The following is a 13806-nucleotide window of genomic DNA, read 5'->3' as shown; positions in this document are numbered from 1 at the left end:
CCTGTGGCATCCATGTTTTCCAAAAGGAATCATACATTTCAATTTGTCTGACCACAGAGCAGCTTTCCACTTTTCCTCTGTTCGTTTTAAATGAGCTTTGGCCCAGAGAAGTTGGCAGTATTTCTGGCTCATGTTCACATAGGGCTTCTTCGTTGCATGATGGACCTTTAACCTGCATTTGTGGAGTGCACAGTGAATTTGGTTCACAGGAAATGATTTGTGGAAGTGCTCCCGAGCCCATGCGGTGATTTCCATGGCACGCTGTGCCCCCCCGAGGGCATCAAGATCACAGGCATCCAATATTGATTTTCAACCTTGTCCCTTACAGACAGATTTCCAGAGATTCTCTGAAAACGATGAGATATCCAAACAGTTTTATCCCAAGGAACACTGGTGTGAAATTGTTCCCTTATTTTTAGATGCAGTTTGTTGCTTCCTTCCATCTTTGCTTCTGAGAAACAGTCTAATGTGTTCTCTTCATACCCAGTCAAGTTACTAAGCTGCTGCCAGATCATCTAATTAGTTGTAAAATGTTCATCCAGCAAAGCACCACTTACTTTCCGAGCCTTTTGTCGACCCTTTCCCAACGTTTTTGAGACGTGTTGCTGCCATCAAATTCAGAACGAGCTAATATTTTTCATGAACTAGTAAAATGTCTCACTTTACTCATTTGATATATTTTCTGTTCTATTGGCAATAAGATGTGGATTTATGAGTTTTACAAATCAGTGCATTTTACACAATATTTTTGGAACTGGGTTCTTTTTGACTGATTAGATTTATAAAACATAGTGTGGCAGATTATATCAGATGGCGGCACAAAGTGAGGACTGACTGGATAAACTGCCATCCCTCTTGGTTGCTGTCGTGAATCAGATTTGGCTTCAGTTTTCCGACCCAGGCTTTGCCAGCTCTGTGCTTAAGTTGGAGAGGACAGATTGGTGACAGCATGCGTTGGAGAGCCACTGTTTTCAGTTTCATTGTTTCCTGTAACTGCTTAGGTTCTGTTGCAGCTTTCTAATTGCCCCCATAAGATATAAAAACTTTAAACTCTGTGTCAGCTATAAAGTTTTAGTCTCGTCCTTGGTTACTGTATTGATGTATCCATCGCTACATTACAAAAAGTTCAATTCTCACCAAAAGTGGCTTTCAGTGATCACACTGTGTTTCCTTCTGGGTTAATATAATCTCCCTGTGATCTGCCTAACACTTGTTTTGTCAGTCTGAATTTTTAGCAGCCACTTCTCTGTTTCACAATCGTGTCACATTTGGGAGAAAATGTTCTACGGTTGTTCTCGCTCATGTTATCTTTTTGCAAAATCCATTTCTGCCCCAGTGGAAAAGCCAGATGAATCTCCTGCCAACAAACATTGTGAATATCGAACATGACAGCCACGACTACTGAGGATTCCCAGCTAAAATATTAACTGCAGTGCTCATTCTGAGGCTCTGTGTAGTCACAACAACTGGAGTACTCGCCCTGACTTGTTTAGCTAGTATCAAAAAATAGACATTCTGCAACAATCTGTGTAATGATCTCCATACGTATAAATATGTAAAATATTAATATGCTAAATATGGTTTTATTTTGTAAAAGTTGCCATTTTCTAGCCACTTGGGGGCAGCAGAATAAGTTGCTGTTGTTATAGTAAATAAATGATTAATTTCAGTTGCTCTAATAGTGTTTTACACAAAAACAACACAAACACATTGTTGTCCTGTGTAGAGTTAATTTAATTCAGACTAAGAGACGATCACGATGACTTGTTCTTGTTCGTATTCGGACCTCTCACAAGCAGACACAATATGCATCCATCAGTCGGCATCACTGATTGGATTGATTGTTGTGCACTTTAATGCTTTTAGTTATCTTTACTGTGAAACAAAGAGCACATGAAGAAATAACCGATCGCTCCCATTATTAGTAGTTTCTGCAACCCCCCATGCTAAGTGCATGTTATGCATTACCAAATGATTTCCATTAACATCGCCTATACAGATTGATTTTAAGGTTGGTTACATAAATAGCAGCTGGATTTATTAGTAGCATCACTTTCAGATTGTATTTCAGGACTAAAATCAATGAATCAGTCTTTCTGGAATCAGACCACATTCTTACAATGCTACTGTTCCTTTGTTTAAATCAGGGGTGTCGAACTCCAGGCCTCGAGGGCCGGTGTCCTGCAGGTTTTAGATCTCACCCTGGGTCAACACACCTGAATCAAATGATTAATTCATTACCAGGCCTCTGGAGAACTTCAAGAAATGTTGAGTGTCCGGCGAGGCTGCCGGACACTGGCGCCACCACCAGTAGGCAACGGGTGAAGTGTCTTCCCAAGGACACAACGACCGAGACTGTCCAAGACGGGGCTCGAACCGGCAACCTTCCGATTACAAGACGAACTCCCAACTCTTGAGCCACGATCGCCCAGTTTAGTCTTTACCAGTTTTATTTATTTAAATAACATTTTATACGTTTGGTGCTTTTTGAAACCGAAACAAACCTGAAAGGATTCTTGGAGCTTGGGAGTGACACCTGTCACCTCACAGCTCTGTAATGGAAAACTACTGTCGTCCCTGCTGTAATCATTTTAGCAATATTTTCTATGTAACTAGTATTTTTAGAATTTGTCTAGTCTTATTATTACAGCGCAAACATGAATCCACTGTAGCAGGAACATGTCGTGCACTCTGCTGTCAGAAATAGCCCGGGCGATGTTCCAAAACAATTCACAGCTTTTATTGTCACACAGCACGCCGATACTGTAGATTCAGGTCTGACACACACCTGAACAAATGCTGCTCTCACGTATCCAAACCCCTGCCCACATCCAGCAGCTGTTTCAGTGCAAACCCACAGTCTCGGGGTTCCAGCCATGATGTGTTTGGATTTGCTCAACCCTGAGAGATGCACGAACACAAAGAGTGACATTTAGAGAGACGGGTCAGCATCGCTCTCATGCAGATTAGCGAATCCCGCTGTGGCTGATACAGCGAGGAGCGTGAACAGAATGGCCAGCAGACGCCGAGAAGAGCTGAGTGACATCAGCGCCGCCGAGCCCGAATCTTGTTTGTATGCCAGCTCATTACACTTCGAAACAATACCCGTGCTGTCAAACCCTGTTCTTAGCTTTTCTCTATTCTCTCCAGCCACTTATCACAGATTTCATTTTCCAGACAGAGTGACATGAAAAATCCCCCAAAGCCCACCAAACCTCCTGTGTTTGAACACATGCAAGCACACAAAGGAGTGACTGGTAGTGAGGGACGGAAAGAGCAAAGGAGCAGGAAAGAGAACAATGGATTTATTTGGTTCGAATGTGAGTTTTGGCAGAGCTGCCATGCTAATGCGCTGTTACAAATTAAGATCCCAGTTGTATTGTGCTACAGTGTACCAAGGGGAGGCTGGGAGTCTGACTTCACAGGCCTGAGAGGACGAGTTCAGATTTGGTCGCCGTGGCAGCTGGAGCCACCAACACTTGCGCCGTGTGTTTATCCAGCGACGGCGCCAGATGTGATTCTCAGAGGAAACCGTGCAGGCGGCGGAAGGATCGCACATCCTGCAAAGGCAAACACGGCGGGACGGGATCACAACAAACTCACATGTGCATACACAATTTATTTTTCTCCTCTTCTGCTGCACGTGCCACAAAGCAATGAAAATAATTCATTACAGCACTTTTATACAATTCAATATGATTAATATATTAATAAACAAAACTTTGAAGTCATTTCACTCTTGAGTTAACTTGCAACAAATCATCCGCCTGCAAAGATGCTTCGAAGAGAACAAGCATGATCTTTTTTCAGCCTTTAATAGCAGAATGTTTATGCGTTTGCTCTGCAAATGGATTCTTTATTTGCTAAATTTGAGCAAATTAAAGAGCATCAATTATGTTTGGTAAAACTAGTCTTTCTGCTAAACTGGTCAGACAAAGCTTTAGAGAGTAAACACTAATCTGAGAGAAATGATTCAAAGAACATTTGTGAAACTGTGTCATTAGAAGTAATACTTGGAAGTAAACAGACACAATATAGTGACTGTCCTTTTTATGTACTATAAAGCTGCAGGGAATTTGTTTTGTGCCAACAATGCAAAGATGAGCAACCTTGAAATCTTGCTGTCGACTTAAGTTACATAAAGTATATCTGTATAAAACGGTTAGTTAGTGTTTAAGTTAAGAACACGTAAACTAGTTGAAAATTATCTTCCATCTCTTGTGATCTAAGATCACAAATCACACTGGATTTTCTGACTGAACTTGAGTTTTTCGAATGCTCATGAATCCGTTTCAGGTTTGGAAATAGAAGGTGGTGTTTAAACATCGGGCAGGTGCTGTGGAAGAAGCTAAAGAACGGCTGACAGCTCTCAAACATCAAACAAACCTGAAACAGTGTTTTGTTGAGGTCACCCTTAAGCAGAGATGGGCAGTAACGCGTTACTTGTAAGATGAGCAACCTAGTAATCTTGCTGTCACGTTACTTGTAACGCGTTACTGTAATCCGATTACTTTTTTTCAAGTAACGAGTAAAGTAAGGGATTACTATTGCAAAAACTGTAATTAGATTACTGTTACATTCCCGTAGGAACGCTGCGTTACTGCGTTACTAAAACCGTGATTTTTTTGCGAGAATGTCTCATGACAGTGACGTAAGCGAGTGCGACGTTCGTGACAACAGCTGTGTGCAGATCAACAATGGATCATATATCGAGTGCAGAGAGAGTATGAGCGTGCAGCGTTTAAAGCGTGGAAGTACTGACCTTACTTTGAGTTTGATTCCATAAAAAGTGACAAAAACATTAGTGTCCGTTGTGCGTGGGAAGAAAACTTCTTTTTACAGCGAAAAAACCCCTAAACTTCCAAACAAGCACCGAGTAGCTACGACGTAATGGGAAACTCACAGAGAAACTCGCGGATTCTTCCACTGACCGCTGCACACCTGCACCAGGGTAAACCTCCGCCTACCCCACTCCTGCTTTACAGGTGAAAATAGAGCAACAGGACCGCTAGTCTTTGACTTTATTTATTTTCTGCTGTGTTTTACTTGCATCTATTTGAAAGACTGAGTGTAAACACACAAAATATTTTATTTTATGTGCTGGAATGTGCAGAAAATAGGTTTAAATGTTAAACTAATTTCTTCCAGTCAGAGAATGTTGCAGATAATTAAATTTTTGCTTGATGCATAAAGTTAAAAGATTAAAACTAATAAAACAAGTTTTAAAAAGAGACTTTTCCATTTGATTTCATTTTGTATGATGATTATGCAGAAAAAGTAGAATTGGGCTGAAAGATCTATCACTTTATCACCTATTCAGGTTGTAAATCGTGTTTTTAAAAAGTAACTAAGTAATTAATTACTTTTGAAAATAAGTAATCAGTAAAGTAACGGGATTACTTTTTTGGGAAGTAATCAGTAATTAGTTACTGATTACTTTTTTCAAGTAACTTGACAACACTGCCTTTAAGGAATATTTTGTGTTGCACTATTTGGACTTCCTCTGCCTAACTGGGACGTGGATAACTGCTGGTGATTCCAGAACTTTAGCCTTCAGACTGCTGCTCTTTTAATGTCCCACACACATCTGATCGAGGAGGAGTTGCGACCATCTTCAGAAATCGCTACAGGTGTAAACAGGTTTCATTCAAATTTTATTTTAGTTTTTAACTGTTGCTATTTGAAATAGCCTGTTCTCCCCCTGTACTGTGCACAATAATTTACAGGGCGCAAAATACAGTAAGGACTTTATAAAGGAATTTGCTGCATTTCTGACTGAAGTCACGATAAAACATGACTCCTTTCTTATTGTCGGGGATTTTAATATTTACGTGTACTTTCTAGAAAAGCGCATGATTAAAGACTTTTTGAATCTTACCGATTCTTTTAATTTAGTTGGATGTCTGTTCTGCACCCACACAACAGTGTGGCCACACTCTCGATCTAGTTTTAGCGCACGCATTGCCTGCTTTTAATCTGAAAGTCTCTGACCCTGTTTTCTCTGATGCCGGTTCTGTTTGACATCTCTTTATCTAGAAATGGATTCAGGGGGCATGTCCCTGTTCAGCCATCTTGTTTGTTAAATTCTTTCACTGCAGCACAGTTCTACTCCTACCTACCTTAACAATTTTAAATAGCAGCCTTACCTCAGGTGTGGTTCCAAAGAATTTCAAAGATGCAATTGTGCAACTACTTCTTAAGAAACCTGGGCTGGATACAAACACTGTTGAAAACTGTACACCAATATCTAAGCTGACATTTTTATCTAAAGTCTTGGAAAAAGTAACGAATTGATCCCGTACTTGAATGCGCAAAATATTCAGGAGATTTTCAGGAGTACTTTGGTCAACATTGTTGGATGTAAAGTGCGTTATAAATAAAGATGCTTTGCTATGCTACAGTTTGAAGCACTGATTGACATGTTAGTAGATATCGAGGTCTACAGATTCGTGGATATTGGATCAGTTCTCTTAGTCATCATGTTTGGGTGGAAAGATGTAAAGCAACTTTTCAAACAGCCGGACCATCAGTGCCAGACAGCCTGGTGGGAGCGTCGCTGAGGTGGCTTGAGGAGTGCAGCTGGTCAGCTTGATCTGTGGGATTTTACAGGATCTGCTGCTGACGTCTTGCTGCCAGAAATGCTGGGCACGTCCATTCATTCAGCCGCTGGGTGTGTCGTATGGCAGCGTACAGCAACGAGCATTTCTCTCCTCATTTATGCAAATAGTGAAATTCAATCATGTGACTATTGTCCACGGCCAATCATAATCACTGTTTTTTTATTTGGATTATTAGTAGGTTGTCTCCTGGGTGGGGCCTTTCTGCATGAAGTTTGTGTTCCTTTTGTTTGCATGACTTTCCTCCACAAACTTCAAAGACTTGCATTGTAGGTTAATTAACATCTACTTCACATCGATGGCTATGCGTATGAGGTAAAGCACTTAATGTGCACAGAGACGGACTGTCTTTAACTGTAAATTTAAAGACCTTTGAGGGGTCGTTAAATCAGCACAATATAAAAATGTCAGTTGTTCCATTTTATCTTTTATACCTTGGATTTCACCAAAAAAACAAGTTCTTTACAAGTGTTTTCAGAACAGACTGAAATGTAAGCCCCTAAAACTTTGAATTTGCCCTCACAAGCGTACTTGAAGTGCTTTAGATTAATGAGCTATATTTGGCTTTAGTTGAATCCGCCCCACGCCAGCCTTCTCTCCTCGGGGAAGCAGACTCTCCTGACTCACTCACAGCCTGCTTCCCGGCCATGAATTGGATGTGATTGGTCAGTGTTAAAGCGCAAATAACCTCACCTGCTGATACTTTGTTACCATTCTGTGTTATTAGTTTCACAATCTCTTTTAGCACTTTGCACCATGCTGCTGCATGATTGCGTCTGGTCAACGAAGTGCTGCTTCTCTCAGTGTGCTCATGCACCTTAAGTTTGAAGTATGGGTTAAGATGCCTTTGTTTTGATAAAATCAGATTAAAGCCACACTGTTGGATCTAACTTGTAGTGGCTCCACAGTGTTGTGGTTTATGTGTTTGCCTAGGAAGGGAAATATCGCCTGGTTTGGTCCTGACAGGAGGCACAAAGCCCTTGACGTTTGTGTGTGTGTGTGTGTGTGGGGGGGGCATTTGGCATAAAAGTCTGCCAAGTGAAATATGAACAACTACCCACAGGACTGTTCCAAAACAAAAAATACTCCCAAGAAAAGGCCGTGGGTTTGTTTCAGAACGCTCTTTGAAAAAAATGTTTATTTCGTGTTAAAATATAAACCAAAGTTCAACCCAATCATTTCTTACAACTTAAACATAAACAAAAGTTAATTTAATCTGATTCCACAAATTCAAAAGTGATCATAAGTCGGGCACCAGTTTAGCTCCGTGCATTGGCGGCCGCATGCTGGGAGCGGCGGTCCTGGATTCGAGTCCGACCTGCAGCCCTTTCCTGCGTGTCTTCCCCCTTCTCTCTCTGTCCTTTCTTCACTGTATCTATCAAATGAAGCTCTTAACCTGCCTCAGATCTTCATCTTCTCTTTCTCTCTCTGTTCCTTCCGCTCGTCTGATTACAATGGGGGGGGGGCTTTTAGTTGCTCTGCCCCTCGACTTTGGAATTCCTTACCCCCTGACCTCCGAAATATTAGTTCATTCCCTCTTTTTAAGTCCACCCTCAAAACTCATCTGTTTAAAATTGCTTATGTTTAAACCTCTGTATGCTCTTAACTTTTATCTGTTATTCTTATTATTGTGTTTTTATCTGTTGTACAGTGTCCTTGGGTGCTTTGAAAGGCGCTATTTTTAAATAAAATGTATTATTATTATTATTATTATTAACCCCTTAATTAATGGGAGGGTCCAAAAGTTGACAAACTAATCAGAACTTTTCCAAGATTACAGATTTAAGTAGTGAAACTATCTTCAGTCTTCTTCTTACTGTTTTCAAGAAAAAACAATAATGGATACAAATTATGAGTCATAAGAATTCAACAACATGACTTTTCTGTTTCACGTGTGTTACAAATGTTACCTCTGCCTGCATCACTCACATTGTCGTGGCTTCTGCTCTTCCCTGTAAAGCAGCCACGTTGCAAAACTCATGTCAGTAAACGTGTTTGTCTATAGCTTGACGAAACGCTGCTGCGCTGTGTTTCAGGGGGACTCGCTGCGGACCAACATCCAGCTGGATTTTGGTGACGGCACAGCAGTTTCATACTCCAATCTGAGCTGGACCGAGGAAGGGATCAAACACGTCTACAAGTCTGCCGGAATATTCCGCGTCACGGCGTTTGCGGAGAACACGCTCGGTTACGACACCACGACACTCTACCTGCACGTCACATGTAAGTGTCCACGCCGTCACAAACACAACGCGTGCTGTTGCTTTCAGCTGAAAACCTCTCTGAGGAGATGACTGCTGCTGTTCACTCTCCGTTTCACCGTCATCTGAGTCGACTTTTAGTTTGCACTCAAAGCAGTTAACTTAGTGCCCCGAAGCAGAGTGTTAGTAGACTTTTAATACTTTGTTTGCTTTTCAGGCCACAAAGCATCACTGATAAACACAGATGTGTATGACTACATCCATGGACATCAGTTAATGATGCGTTTCCTGTCTGTATACAGCGTGTTAAGATAGGAGAAACAGAATGAGACTTTACAAACTGAACGGTCTGTAAAATCTCATTTTATTCTGACCCAGACGTGCTCATATTTAGTTATTGTTATTGATCTGGTACAATGCACACATACACAATAAAGTTGTGTTAGGTAAGATGATAAAATATTCAGATTTCACCCTCCAGCGTGAACAGTAAGGTTGAAAGAAGGTTACACCAGGATGTAGCAAAGAGTTGTTAAAGATGGGTGTAAGAGCCAGTTAAAGGTCAGTTCATTGGCACTGGTAAAGGGGTTAAAAAGAGAAATGTACATTTTTGTTGTTAAGAATATAATTTTATGTAAATTCACAAATACTCTTATGTTAAAAGAATATAAAAATGTGAACTTCTAATGTGCTTTTTGGTATTTTGGGCTTCCGGCACACTGTAAACATGTGCTTCTGTAGTTGAGGAGTCAGAAGCAACACAGGTTTCTGACCGAGTCCTGCCATGTTAATTTAAACCTTCATTAAACATCTCTTTTGAAAGGAAAGTACCCGGTCTTGCTCACGTTTCAAATGCCTGTTGCTGGACTGACTTCTAAAGGTGGTACAGAAGAGTGAAACAGAGCCAGACGGGCTCGTCATACTCGATTAACCCTGTAGATCCAACCCATCACATAATAGCCAGAAAATTTAGATTTTTTGGAACTGAGATGTTTTCTTTTTTTTTTTTTTTTGAAAATATTTTTATTGAAAAAAGAAAACAACAGTACTTGCAGTTACCGAAATACAATCAACCTTTCTTCATTTTCCTAAGTAAATAAACTTATATATATATATATATGGAAAAAAAACAATTCTAAAACAAAGACCCCCCCTCCCCCCCAGTCCCACACAGATCAACACAACCGTCAAACATATTAGAGGAATATAACAGTAACAGAAGTACATTTAAACAGGCAATACCTCTAGACTAGCAACTAAGAGATAAAGGGTTGCCACTTGTGAAAAAATTTGGCTGTGCAACCTCTCAACGTATATTTAATTTTTTCAAGTTTTAAAAAAAAATGACATCTTTAAGCCACTGGGTAATAGTAGGATACTTAACAGACTTCCAATGCAAGAATATTAGATATTAGATTAATATTATCCCAAATACAGCAATCAGAGGACAAGGACGAAGAGTTACCCCAAGAACAGTTGACATAATAGCAAAATACCCTGTCCAGAAACTTTGTAGCTCAGGACACGGAAAAAACATGTGGCTAAGGTGACAAGGAGAACCATGGCATTTATCACAACTGAGATGTTTTCTGAGATGTATTTTCATTATGTATTTATTATGTCTTTTTTGTATCACATTTGATACATTGGGCATTTTTGGCAACTTTTTTGTTAACAACAATGTTTATTTTAGACCAAACAAAGAGTCAATAACATTTTGAAATTATGGAAGGTATTGATCAGAGGTCTCAGAAACTCATGTATCAAGTATGATACAAAGGACATTATAGGGTTAAGAAGAGAGGTGATGATTAGTGAGCAGCAATCCAACTTCCTGCTGAGAAACAGAACTGCAGATTAGGGATGGGTATCGTTTAGGTTTTATCCGATACCGGTGCCAAACTGGTACTTTTGAAACGGTGCTCGAACCGGTGCTTAATCAATGGCAAAAACACAAACTTTGTCCAAAAACCTCTCATGTTTAACTGTTTTCCACTTTTTCTTTGGTCATTTTAGCCTTTTTGTCCAGGGTGAAGGGAGTATCTGCCATCAAACAAGAAGACAGCCGCATGTAGCTATGATGATGTTTGCTAGTTCACCTTACATGCATTAATGTAATAACGTGGTTAGCCTACTCAACGTAAATTACACACGAACAACATTAAGCTACTCACGCAGAGAAGAACGGCTGCTGCTGCATCATCATCCTCATCATTTCTGCTACACTAGCAGGGCTAGGGGCCAGGACTCTCCTCTGCGGGTTTTTGGGGGATGTTGCTAACTCCGGGTCGATAACAGGCAACACACCCGCAGTAGATGTGCTCGATGTGAGGTCTCGCAGCAAGCTATCAAATACGGCGCATTTCTCGGCTTTAAAAAAAACGCTATGCGTCGCCAGGTGTTTCATCAGATTTGAGGTGTTACCTCCTTTGACAGCATCACAGTATCAGCTTAAAGCACTTGTTGCAGCTGCTCAGTTTGCATCTTTTGCTGTGAAGTACAGCCAGACTTTTGACCGCTTCACCTTGGGCATTTTTAATCTGTAGCTCTGCTCTAAAAGAACGTACATACCTGGACCCGCCTACTATCCTCGGAAACGTAAAATGATTGGCTAGAATTCAAAGTGTATCACATCTCAGGAATATAAAGCACCGAAATGTGCGCTGCTTTTCGGTCTGGTTACTACCGTTTATGTCAGAACCGGTGCCATCATGGCACCGGATACCGGTACCCATCCCTGCTGTAGATGCAACGTTTGTTTCGAGAGTGTTGATGAACAAATGTAGATGACGTCAGAAGAGCCTCGCTGTGTATTTGGAGATCAAGAGAAAGCGTATGATAGGGTGCCAAGAGAGAAACTGTGGTACTGCAGGAATACGTCAGGAGCAAAGCGCAGAGTATGTGAAGGGGTGCAGGACATGTATGAGAACAGAGGGATGGTGGTGAGGTGTGCAGTGAGTGACAGATGGGTTAAAAGTAAGGGTGGGATTACATCAGGGATGCTCTGAGCCCTGCTTGTTTGCAGTGGGGATGGACAGGCTGACAGATGAGGTCAGGCAGGAGTCTCTGTGGACTCTGATGTTTGCCAAAGACGTTGCGATCTGTAGGGAGAGCAGGGAGCCAGGAGAGGTGGAGGTATGCTCTGGAGAAAAGAGGAATTAAAGGCTGTAGATGCAAGACAGAATAATTCAATTTGATTTGCAAGTCCAAAGACATGCAGCTTGTGGGGATAGGTTAATTGGATAATCCAAATTGCCATTAGGTGTGAATGTGAGTGCGAATGGTTGTCTGTCCCTGTGTGTTGGCCCTGCAACAGACTGGCGACCCATCCAGGGTTCAGTTTTATTTATATAACGCCAAATAAGGACAAAAGTCACCTGATATGTGAGAATGTACATGTGTGAGAATGATAGGGAGACAACTGCAACAGTGGAGATGGATGTCCGTTGAAAGCAACGGACAGGAGAGAGGTGAAGAAGAGAGTGCAGACAGGGTGGAGACGAGTGAGAGGAAGGATATCAGAAAAGAATGAAAGGGAAGGTTTAGGATGATAGTATGACCTGCCATCAGTATGGTTTAGAGATGGTAGCACTGGGAAAAACATGGGAGGCTGAGCTGGAGGTACTGAGATGGTTTGGACATGTGCAGAGCTGGGATTGTGAATATAATGGACAAAAATGTTGAATTTGGGCAGGAGAAATACAGGGAAACCACAGAGAAGATTCAGGGATGTAGCGAAGGAGGCTTTAGAGGGTTGGTGTGACAGAGGAGGATGCTGGGATAGGGTGTGATGGAGGAAGAGGATCTGCTGTGGTGAGCAGCGAGAAGGTGAGGTTTGTTTTTCCTTTTTTTAAATTATTTAGACAATAGAGTTGATCACCTGGATATCACCCACCCAGCCAACATTAGCTTTGCTACTTAAGACCAGAATACTTTCTGAAGACAGGAAGACGTTTGTGTCAGAGTCAGTAATGTTGGGACTTGACTGTTGGTTCATATAAATGATGTAGTGTTGCTCACTATTTATACTGGAGATGGAAGAGAGGCCTTCAGGCAATAGAAGGGATTTTTGTAGAAAGTCGCTGCTACCTAGGGATGGGTATCGTTTAGGTTTTATCCGATACCGGTGCCAAACCGGTACTTTTGAAACGGTGCCGGTGCTTAAAGAATGGAGAACACAAAATTGGTCCAAAAACCTCTCATGTTCAGCTGTTTTTTTGTAAAAAGATAACAATGTTAGCCTTTTCTGCAGCTATGGGGCATATATGGTATCACTCTTGGCTGGAAGCAGCTTAAACAATGGAAAAAACACAAACTTTGTCCAAAAACCTCTCATGTTTAACTGTTTTCCACTTTTTCTTTGGTCATTTTAGCCTTTTTGTCCAGGGTGAAGGGAGTATCTGCCATCAAACAAGAAGACAGCCGCATGTAGCTATGATGATGTTTGCTAGTTCACCTTACATGCATTAATGTAATAACGTGGTTAGCCTACTCAACGTAAATTACACATGAACAACATTAAGCTACTCACGCAGAGAAGAACGGCTGCTGCTGCATCATCATCCGTCATCATTTCTGCTACACTGGCAGGGCTAGGGGCCAGGACTCTCCTCTTCGGGTTTTTGGGGGATGTTGCTAACTCCGGGTCGATAACAGGCACCACACCCACAGTAGATGTGCTCGGTGTGAGGTCTCGCAGCAAGCTATCAAATACGGCGCATTTCTCAGATTTAAAAAAACGCTATACCAGGTGTTTCATCGGATTTGAGGTGTTACCTCCTTTGACAGTATCACAGTATCAGCTTAAAGCACTTGTTGCAGCTGCTGAGTTTGCATCTTTTGCTGTGAAGTACAGCCAGACTTTGACCGCTTCGCCTTGAGCATTTTTAATCTGTAGCTCTGCTCTAAAAGAACGTACGTACCTGGACCCGCCTACTATCCTCGGAAATGTAAAATGATTGGCTAGAATCTAAAGTGTATCACAGCTC

At 41.4% G+C, this 13806-nt stretch overlaps 1 protein-coding gene across 1 annotated transcript in view; it reads left to right on the top strand.

The window, feature by feature from the left end:
• The window catches only part of sorcs3a (sortilin related VPS10 domain containing receptor 3a), a 288360-nt gene that overhangs the window by 238860 nt on the left and 35694 nt on the right, over nucleotides 1-13806 (top strand). Inside the window, exon 19 of the mRNA XM_087842211.1 lies at nucleotides 8654-8840. Coding sequence (XP_087698337.1) covers nucleotides 8654-8840 — 187 coding nt within the window. The remainder of the gene's footprint in view (nucleotides 1-8653; nucleotides 8841-13806) is intronic.

The sequence above is a fragment of the Neolamprologus brichardi genome, chromosome 6 (assembly GCF_056152115.1).
Source record: "Neolamprologus brichardi isolate AB-2024 chromosome 6, ASM5615211v1, whole genome shotgun sequence".
NCBI lineage: Eukaryota > Metazoa > Chordata > Actinopteri > Cichliformes > Cichlidae > Neolamprologus > Neolamprologus brichardi.
This window is presented reverse-complemented; position numbering and strand designations above follow the sequence as displayed.